The sequence below is a fragment of the Parasteatoda tepidariorum genome, chromosome 7, assembly GCF_982258835.1.
Source record: "Parasteatoda tepidariorum strain Cologne lab strain chromosome 7, Ptep-v5.0, whole genome shotgun sequence".
Classification (NCBI taxonomy): Eukaryota; Metazoa; Arthropoda; class Arachnida; order Araneae; family Theridiidae; genus Parasteatoda; species Parasteatoda tepidariorum.
Genome location: NC_141761.1, coordinates 19342316 through 19353830, shown reverse-complemented (window position 1 = coordinate 19353830; position 11515 = coordinate 19342316). Strand labels below are relative to the sequence as shown.

The following is an 11515-nucleotide window of genomic DNA, read 5'->3' as shown; positions in this document are numbered from 1 at the left end:
TAATAACATTTAAAATAAGGTATTTATTTCTTTTCTAGTAGAGGATAGTCTATTTTACTCGTGTGTCAATTAATACTAATAATATATTGGATTTTTTGTTAGTTAAAAATAGTTAAGTAAAAAATTTTACAATTGACCCTACTCTCCCCTAGTCTTTAAATGTTTTTTTTTTTTACTTCCGGCATTAAATTTGGTATTTTTTGTTTCATACATAAAACTCTTCTTTTAATAAAACAAAATTAATTACTTAATTTGTTTAATCCTCACTAATACTGTCTAAAACGAATCGTATTTAAATAAACTCACAACTTTTAAATACATTTGTAGCAGAAATATACATTTTTCTAATGAATTAACCGGGAGGAAAATTGAGATTTCTAATTCAGTAGTTCTCAATTTTTTCAAACTACGGAACACTAAAAAATCGAACTTTTTACAGCTGAACCCTGACTTATAAAATAAAAATAAAAAATCATTAGCAAGTAAGCATAAATGCTAACAAAAAAATAAAAATAAAACTACAAATAAATTTAGGAACGTTTAATGTGAAAAACGAAATTTTTTTCACTGTTTCATCACAGTCTTAAAATTAGTTTTTATGTTACAGAATTGAATTCCCAAGTCTGCTGCGGCTCTTAAGTTAGTAGTTTTAGAAGCAAGCACAAATCAAATTGAATAAAATAAGTTCAATAATAGAGTTTGAAAACTAACTCTTATAGACTGTGAGAATGGTTATAGGAGAAAAATAATTCCTTATACCTGAAATTGGTCATTTTATTTTGAATTTTAAAATTTGATGAGAAATGCTGATACATTCATTTGTAAAGAGCGCATCATTTTAAGCAATTCATTCAATATATTGGAGGAAAAAAATTAAAAATAGATAATAAAATAATAACATAATTTCATGAGAATAACATAAGTATTAAATAAAGTATAGATTATTAGTAACAGGTTTCAAAAATAACTACTGCTTAAAAAAAAGTTCTAACTTACGGAACTCCTGTGACCTTTCCACGGAACTCTAAGGTACCGATAGTTTAATCAACATTTTTCGAACAAAATAGTGAATTGATTTATACCTGTCCAACTTCATCCAGAAAATCTCGAATGAAGAAAAGAAGAACCTGACATTTAATTTTGTTCTCAGTGAGTGAAACCCATTAGGAATGTTTTGATTTTGATAGATGATACTGTTGCGTATGTTGGTCTGGAAAATATCGAATACTGGTGAACTTTACCACAAACCGTAACTGACAGGGATATGAGAGCTGCTTTGGACATTCCTACTCCATTAGCCCGACTTCAGAAACCTGAGACCCAAGAAGATAAGATGAGTAAATCTTTTTCTTTCCATCCCTTCATTTCACTTCTTTTATCACTTCTTTTTTTTTTAACCTTCTTCACGCAATTCACACTATAAATCTTTTTGCCACTTCCGACTTTTGATAATTCGGAAGAATGTATTTGTAGTGCGTATAATCTTCAATTGGATAAAAAAAAAAAAAAAAAAACTGAGGATCAATTGGATAAATAAATTTTTTTTTTCTAAGTCTGTCTTTGACTCATCCTGAAAACAAATAGTTTTGACAATGCTCTCAAGTTAATAATTTTTTTTAACAACAAAAATTTCTTGCATTATTGTTCAGGGAGTCATTAGTTTTTCACTGGTTTGGTTTATTCTGGCATTTTACAAGACTAATTTAAGTTAAAAATGAGCTAGATTAACATCCTATAAGGTGAACCACATTCGAATCTTAGAGATGGCTGGTTGATACGAATTCCGCACCCGGCTCGCACCGACCACAGTGCTGACGTAAAATAACCTCAGTGGTAGACGGATTATGGATTAGAGTCCCCTTCTCGTTAGGCTAACCGTGGGAGGTTTCTTGGGTTTTCTTCTCCATGTAACGCAAAAGCGGATTACTCCATCAAGAAGTCTTTCACGAAGGCAAAATTTCCCTCAATACTCGATTCAAAATTACAAGGTTACGGAGTTGAACATTAGTAGTCGTAAACCCAAAAAAATTTGAACCGGCTGTTTAACGTTGGTTATAAAATATAAAATAAATTATTAACATCCTGAAGGACTCTAGACTAAACAGATATTGCAAAATAAATATTCTTAAAATAAAAAAGGGTTATAAAGTTACATTTTTTGGGGGAGTCTTAAAATGTTATAGCGTCTAGTATGGTAACACCAGTCTTCTTTAGTATTTATTAATTGTTGAATAAAATCAATAATAATAATTAATTTAATAAAATAAATTAAATTAGTAATGAATTAAATTATTAATAATAATAATAACTAACAGTATTTGAAAAAAGATATTAAATTCACAGACTTATGCAAAAGATGAATATGAAAGAAAATATGCCCTTAAGCAACTATTTTGAATTTTTATTTGAGTCAAGTCAACTTGAGTTTTAAGAATTCAGGCATGTTTCTCGCAAATAACTTTTGTTTGGTTAAAGAGAAACATAAAAAACAAAAACACGTAGTATGAGAAACGTTTGCTATTTAGTTCAAAAGTTTAAATCTGCATTGGTAATAACGGAATAGAAAAATCTTTTGCTCTAGCTATCTAATTCTTTATAACCGATTAGGGTTAACGATCTTCCTATTAGTTCGTTCTAATAAACGGAATATGCTCTCCTCTGTTTAATTGAAAATCACTTTGCACACGCTCTTTTAAATTGTTAATCAGATAGAAATAAATAATTAAAATATGACGTGTATGAAGGCAAGGAATTTGAGTTTTAAAGGTAATGCAAAACTAAAATTTTTCTCGTCACTATCTTCACATAAAATATGAACAGTTTTTAAAATGTTAATAGATGTAGCACAAAGACTTTTTGGTGTCCGAACTCATAAAAGACCATAAAAGAAACTTATCTTTTGCATAGTAATAAGAATAATATTAGATTAAAATAAGGTTCCCGAAAGGTCTCAATAATTTTAATATCATCCATATATCAGTAAAAGTCATGAAAATAAAAAATAACATCTGACAATTGTAACCCTAGAGTGCAACTCTGTAATTCTCAAACGTTGTTATTCCCGTGTCTAACTCTGTTACTCGCTAGCCGTAAATATTCGGTCACCAATTGCATATTGAAGGGAAGTGTTGCATAGTTTCATACATAAATATTCGGTCACCAATTGCATATTGAAGGAAAGTGTTGCATAGTTTCATACCTATAGAATATCTTTGTAAAGAGACTATTTAAAATTTTCAAGTGCAAATTTTTCATTTTAGGAGAGCAAATTTTTGTGACCAAACTATTGTTGTTCCCATACATATCTTTATTAGCAAAAAAGAAATACTTTAACTTTTTTACTCTTAATTTTAGAAAAGAAAGAGAAAGAACTTGTTTGTTCAATACTAAATTCGCTTTTTTTTTACTGCAAAATGAAGTTTTGTGAAAATAGCTTTGAACCGTTTGAATTTAACGAAATAGTATTTACAATGATTGATGATATAGTTAAAATACGTTATAATTGGAGCAAAATCTCATGTTTGAAAAGATTTACGAAACATAAGTCAGTGATTCCTCTTGCGACAAAATCTCATGTTTGAAAAGATTTACGAAACGTAAGTCCGTGATTCCTCTTATTCCTTCCGTGATTCCTTCAGGATGCAAAAATAAAGTTATAACGTATACCCTGGAAAGTGCAATTTTCCGTCACAGAAAAAAAATAGAAGCAGTGGCACTGTTTTGTGTTGGTCTAGGAAAATTTTAGAAGAGAAATAAACAAAAATATTATTTTCACCTCTGTATTAACATCAAAAGGATAAAACAATTCAGTGAGCATCAAGTCTTTTCCTTAACGGAAATATTTGAGATGTTGTATTTAAATTAAAACCCTTGATTTTTCAAATACAACTCTTACCTGTTTTGTCTATCCATACTAATAAAGGTGCATATGATTTAAATGGATGCATATTAAGCAAAGAATTAGTTATTCGAATATTACAGATCATTTGTATCTTTTTTTTTTAAATCTTGAACACTTCTCCCCTCCTCTGTCTACGAACTATTTTTTTAAAAATATTGCTTAAAATGCACGAATATGCCGTCTTTTAACACTTTCAGAGATACTATAAGTAATAAAATACAAAATATGTTCATTAATTTTGTGTAATGTTTCAGGCTAAACTATTAGAAATGATTTTATTAGAGAATTTACAACCTTTTTAGTTTATTAACCTTTCTTTTAAATTGTAGTCACTTGTGTTGTTGTGGCAAATGTTTCTACCAGGAAACGCCAAGAATCCAAACTTTTTTCTCGAAATTATTTATAAATTATATTTATAAATTACATTTATAAATATTATCTAAATTATATCCAAATGATTTAAAGTAAAATTTTTTACATTTGTTTCGAATTCATTATATAATTAAAAAAGCGAAGAAACATTTAATAAAAAAACTGAAAGATAGACGAAAAATAAGATTTCTGTCAAAAACCCAGTGAGAGTACGCCCATTTTCTGTATACTCATTACATCACTTGTTGTCACTTGAAATAAAAATATTTTTCTTCAAAAGCAAAAAAAAAAATTATTAAGAGACACAAAAAAATATACTGAAAACTTACAAGGTAAATAAAATCAATGTCAAAAACAATTTCGTTTGAAACAAAAAATAACAGGTATTTTTTAAATAAACTTAAGAAAATTGCTCGAAGAACAACTCGTACAACGAATACGCAATCAATGTTTTAAGGCATTGTATTTTATTTGCGTTTTTACTTAATAAATTACTTAATGAAAATAATTGAAAACTAATAATTATTAATATAGTTAGTCCAATTAGGATTTTTAAAACATCAGTAAGGATCAGAAATTTTAAGTATCTTTTTTATTAAATATACATTAAAAAAAAAACATTTTCTTTTTCTTTTATCCTAAATTATATATATTGAGAAAACAAAATTTGTTAAAACCCTGATTTCACTACTCTGTTCGGTTAAACTTCTTTAAAACATATTGCATCCACCATACAAGAGGAAAAGGAACGAAATTGATTAAAAGTCAGTTTCCCTGCATAACACTCTGCGCAAAGTTGCTTCCGCTGAAACCGGCAATTTAGTTACAAATTTCTGCAGAGAAGTTGAATTACGATGTTTCAAAAGAACCAGTCGAACAAATCGTGAACGAAATGCGTGAAGGAAAAAAAACATTAAACCTCAATTAATGATTATTTCATAAAATAATTAGATCTTCGTGGGTTTAATAAATTAGTTAGTTGCAGCAAAATGAGTATGTAATTAAACTTATTTTTACCAAAATTTTTTATGCTAACCCAGACATTGAATAAACAATAAGAAATAAACTGTGTTTAAAAGAAATTAAATATTTCAATAATATTTTTTCGAATTATATGAATAAAAATCAATTTAAAACATTTTTTTTTTTCAGATTACTATCAAACGAAATTTATTGTTATAAATTTAGATCATTAAAACTGTCACCAAGGGAAAAAAATAAACTGGTTAATCCAGTTTTTCAAATATTTTTTTTTTTTGTCATAACAAAATTTTAAAATAATTATTACTATGATAGCTAAATTGGAGAAACATAAGAGAGAAAAAAAGAACATAATTATTAAATAAGTTTTTAAAAGTTGAAAAATCGATTACTTACTAAAAAGTAAATATCTAATTATATAACGAATGAAATTATTAAAGCTTATGATTCAGATGAAAGGTTTCAATATCAGAATTTTTGAAATTTATATTTATTTATTTTTACCGAGTTTGTCAAAAATTGTCTGTAACTTCATCATCGTTTGGTGCATTCGTAGAATTTTAATTATTTTCGCACTTTTTTTATTTATGCAAATTATTTAAACATTTCCAAACTCTTATAAAGTGGTAATAGAGTAAACAGTTGGAATTGTAATTACATTTAATTATAATAAGTACATTAATTTTATAAACTTTCATGTAGAATAGTTTTATTTAAACTTGATAAATTCCTACGCATTTTTCTTTTATTTTGACAAAAAAAAATTGTATAAAAATTTCCACTTATTAAACTTTTGAACAATATTTCTAAAACAATATTCATTGTATAAATATTATATCTTACTTCTACCAAAAATTACTTCTTAAGTATTAATTTTTTTTTAAAAGAAAAAACATCCATTTTATTTCTGTTTCAATAGTCAAAATTTAATTTAAAACTTTTTGCTCACAAATGAACAACTCAATAATTTAGTTCAATTTCGTAGATATGGTTGGGAATAGATGGAACTTTTATGAACAATGTAGAAATTTTTTTATCGTTTGAAAAAATTTTAACAAAAAAATTCTTAACTCACCCGCTTGAACTTCACTCTGTATCCACAATACAGGAATTATAATAATTATCGTCTGCAAAGTTCTCAACAAAGTTATGGCGCGAAAATCCACGTTCCATGCCATGATTCAAGAGTTTCTACATGTTAACGAGTATCCAACCGAAAGGAAAACTGAAGAAGATGGGAAGACGACGTGAAAAGATACACCTACAGAGGATAGCAGAACACTTTCGTCTGCAATTCAATACTTCTTGACTCTCCTCCTCCAGTTCACAATGAATCTGGCAACAGCTACTTCATCGACGCGCGCCATCTAACGACAAGCATCGGAAAAAGCAATCTGAAACGACAAAATGTGTGTTCTCCCGTTCGCTTTTTTTTTCATTTTTACTACAAAAAACTAAGTGTGATGCTGATTTTTATCACGGTCACAGTCATCAAAATGAAAAATTTACCGAATGAAGGCAGTTCGCAGAGTCATCATAAGCATAATGGCTTTTTTTCTCTTCATTTTCAAAGAATTTTTTCCGAACGCTTACAGAAATATGTGCATCATGTTGCCAAATTTTAGGACAAAAGTTATATTTTTTTTTATTTATTTCGCTTTTCTGTTGTTAAATAGGAATGCGTAAATTTTTTTTTTCTTCTTAATTACAGCAGTCATATAAGTTTAAATATTATTTCAACTATGTTGCGTTTTTACATTATTCCACGAAGCTGGTAAAGACATAAATTTAATGAAAATGTTTTTATGTTTTTATAATTTGAATTTAAAAAAGGCGTCCTTATATTATCAAGACAAAATTTGCATCTCATATGCTTACTTTATTAATGGGCTTGTATTATTAATTTACACACATTCTTACTTACCCAGAAGAAACAAAGATGCTCCTAATATTGTCAATTTCAGTAATATTGGTAGTGCTGGCAATAAAGGATGATAATATTTTAAAAAGTTTTGAAAATAACCCTTATTTAGTGAAAATAAGCAGCTGTAATTTGTTTATTTATGTTTCCCGAATTATAAGCATTAAAATATTATGAACAAACGGAGAGAATGTCATGATATTTTAGTCCGTATCAATTCAAATAAATTATACAGCAACACGTAAACACAGTAAACCGTGATCCATTCAAATTGGCCACAGTTTACTGTGTTTACGTCCGCTAATTATAATAGACATTAAGTTTGAAAAGTAATTTATAATATTTGAAGTAAAAATGCTCTTTTAAAAATATTGCATTACATATTTTTGATTATTACAGTCATACATATTTGTAATAAATATTTATAGCTGCTTTGCGTTTCAGGAAACTTTTATCGGATAATTTGAAAAGTGTCTCGTGTAAGTATTTGTATCGATTTAGTGAATAAAAAAATATTTTTTTCAGTCTAAGTTTTTAATTTATTTATTTTGAAATTCTCCCAAGGAACTCCTAAGTTTCATGCTGAGTTTCATGGGTCATTGCATTAATAAATATTAGTCGAAAAGTTTCAAAGGCATTCATGAACCCCACATAGCACTAACTATATATGAATTATTTATAGCTTTTATTAGAGTATGTAAATGAAATATTAATAAACCCCCAGCATTGAAAAAAAAATTTATCTATGAAAAGTTAACTTTTAATTAAGTAATCAGATGAATTTTTATTAAAAATTCTTAGAACAGCAACCACACAAAACTAAACCTGTGCGTTTCGGGAAGAAAAAGTTTCCCTTCATCAGGCACACATAATTAACTACCTGAAATAGGGAGGCTTAACCCGAAAGACGTATCTTCAGGTTTCAGTGTAGGGTAAAAGTTATAATAAATATTCACGTGTACTAAATTAGTTTTAATTCTTCAATTCGTAATCAAAGTTTAACACGATGTTATTAAGAATAATTTTTCATTGCAGCAATGTACCATGAGGTCAGTTTTAAAAATCACGTTACATGGCGATAGCTAATTTTTACTTATTCATAAATGTATGTATGCACATTTAAACTGGGGAACTTTTTTTTGTGTTGTTTGAGATTTTTAAACAGATGGCTTTCACATTGCTGTTTCCAAACTAAATTTTTTTTTCTTTTACAAAATGATAGTTTTATTTTATTTTTTCTTGAGGTGTACAAGTTTTAAAACGTTTGCTACAACAGGCAGTAGCATAAATATTTCGACAAACTTCCAAGAGAGTTAGGGCAGCAATCAATGTCCGGAAATATCGTTATACGCCGCTAGCCGCGTATTACGACATTTCCGTGAATGGGCTCCTTGCAATTTTAATCCTGATTATGTGCCTTAACTCCCTTAGAGGTTTGTCGCAACCTTTACCTGACCCTTGTTATATCACACACATCACATATTTCTTTTAACTCCGAATTGGCGCATAGAGGGCTTCTATCATAGATTTTCATCTCATTATTCATGGTCAGATATTTTTCCTCTCTTCGCGTCTTTCTTACTGCTTTCAATTCGTTTACAATCGTCCTGCGTCTAGTATTTTTAGGTCTTCCTCTTTTTCTATTGCCCTGAGGGTTCCAATCAAAAACTTTACTTTTAATTTTCTAGGTTTACGTAGAACATAACCAATCCATTTCCATTTCCGTTTTTTAATTTCCAGATCAATTGGTTTCTGTTTTGCTTTTCTAAGGATTTCTGCGGTGCAAATTTTATAGTGCCACTTGATACGCAAGATTCTTCTTAAACAGCTGTTAATGAATTTTTATTGCAGTGCCATGCCTCAAATCCATTTAGTAGGACAGATAGAACATTAGTATTGCAAATTCTAAATTTTGCTGAGTTTATTCTTTTTTTTTCCTCTAGAATTTATTGAGAATATCGTAACTGCTTCGGGCTTTGTTTAATCTACTAAGTATATCTTCATCAGTTCCTTCTTTGTTGTTAATTATATTTCCAAGATACGCAAAACTGCTTACCTCCACTAGTTTACTATTTTCTAAAAATATGTCTTTTAATTGGATTAGGATTAATTTTTAAAATCTTAGTTATATTTTTCTTGATAACAAGCACCATTTTATTTGTCTATACATTTAAAATATTTGCGTCCCTGTTACATATAGCGTTTTTTAAATTGTACATTTAAGCAAAAAACAGCCTAAAAATGCCCTTTTAAAAATATATGTAGCTTTAGGAGCAAAATAAACTTTAGATTTGAAATCTCCACTCCCGAATTAAGCAAGATTAAGATTGTGTAAATGCAACAAAAGATTTGTACCCCAGTGTTATCTATACTCTTAGCTCAGATGATCAGCTCAAATCAGTGATGATAATTGATTTTCTTATAAATATCATAAATGATTAAAAAAAAAAACTAGAAATGCTTTGATAAATTGCTGAGTAATAACTAAAGTTTTAACTTAAAATTATTACATAAATATTCGATAATTCCTTTTGATAAATTCGAAATCTATCCCTTTTTTAAAAAAAATAATCATATATCTTGATAGTATTTAAATATTTCATAATGTATCTATCAATTTACGTAATTTATCAATCAATATTACTGATTAAAAAGAAATTAAACAAAACATAGAATGTTTTAAGTTTGAATTAAAAAAATTAAATATCCTTTAAAACTCCATTTAAATGCTTTGTCGTTTGTATAATTTTTAATTTTCGAACACCTGCTACATAATGCAGCTTTAAAGAATATAATTAATTATTTCTGAAAGATTTTTATTATTATTTTTTTCAGCCACTGAAAATAAATGTTGAACGATTAGTATTGTAAAGTTACAAAACGCTGTTTTCTATACAACGTTTAAGTAGTTTATTTATCAAAATATTAATCAATGATTTCATTAAAACTTAAGTTGACGATTAATTCTACCCGTCATTGTTGTTTTTTAGCTTGTTGTTGAAACCATACTTTTTTTTCTCTCTCAAATTATCAGGTAATCACAGTGGAGACTTTCTTGGGATTTTTTTCGGTCTTAAAAATGTTTGAAAGATGATAAAATGCAAAAATAAAACTCTAACAGAACAGGTATTAAACACAGTTTTTGCATTAAAAATTAAGACTCGCGTATTTAAACGAATCAGTATTTTTTTTCTTCCTGAAAATGATACAAAAATAATATGTTTACAAAATATTTCGTTCTTTTTTAAGTTTCAATTTGCAACAGTGGTTGAACAGCCAACCAAATTTTGAGTTTACGACTACCAATGTTCAACTCTGTACCCTTGTAAGTTTGAATCTGACCCAGAAAACAAGGGAACTTCTGTATCAAGTGTAGGAAGAAATTTGCTTTCGTGGAGCACTTTTGATAGAATTATATTATTACATGGAACTGCGATGCATGGAGAAGGCGTGTAGGCAATGGAAGAAAGTTAAAAGCTTCAGGAGCGTTAAGATTCATTCATCTGGGATAGTACGGCTAACCACTGCTGGTATTCTCAAGTTTTTTCACGTATTATTGGAATTAAGAAAGAGCAGACGATTTCATCAAATTACTTATAGAAAAAAAAACTTTAGGGCAATTCCACGGAAGTGTCAACTTTTAAGTGAAATTTTTTTTTTTTATAAATTGCATATTTTAATTTTAAAAATATGTTCAAAAATAGCCAAAGTCTACATATTGCCGTTTCATTTTTGATAATTTTAAATTTTTTGAATCTGGCAGCATTCTAATGTAATCACATGGCTGACAAGTGAATTGTTCACATTTGTGCTCAAATTGCTTTCTTGAAAAATACTTATAAAATAAAAGAAATGTATCCTTCTTTTGCAATATTTTGATAAAAATATGCATATGGAACAAAATTTAAACATTTTAAGTTTAATATATAAAATAAAAGTAACTTCTTTAACGTCATTCCGTCACATGTCTTAATAATGCATAAATTGCCTGAGAACGAAGATAAGATGTGACATTGGCAAGTTAGAAATAAAACATCTTCAGAGACAACCTAATTTTCAAACTGTTGAAATTTTTACTAATTCTTACATAAATATTAATCCTGTTTATCTGTTACATTCTGTTTATCATTTACATATTAACAAAACATTTTTTAAATGAAGGCTTTCTTCTACTAAACTTTTTGTCATTCCGTCACGGTCATTCCGTCACAGCAAATAGATGTTAATAACTGCTAGCCAACCTGAGGTTAAATTTCCAAATTCACATTTTACATTGCTTACACATTATACTAAAAGTATAAAATAGTTCAGAAAAATAATAGCTGCAAAATTCGCAGAAA

At 28.0% G+C, this 11515-nt stretch overlaps 1 protein-coding gene across 2 annotated transcripts in view; it reads right to left on the bottom strand.

Moving 5' to 3' along the window:
- Positions 1-6608, bottom strand: part of LOC107436488 (chondroitin sulfate proteoglycan 4) — a 169270-nt gene extending 162662 nt beyond the window's left edge. Inside the window, exon 1 of one of the 2 annotated variants that reach the window (XM_021146516.4) lies at positions 6330-6608. In XM_021146516.4, coding sequence (XP_021002175.3) covers positions 6330-6432 — 103 coding nt within the window. In that variant the 5' untranslated portion in view covers positions 6433-6608. The remainder of the gene's footprint in view (positions 1-6329) is intronic. The other variant, XM_087167447.1, reaches the window with a different exon arrangement.
- Between the last annotated feature and the right edge of the window lie 4907 nt (positions 6609-11515).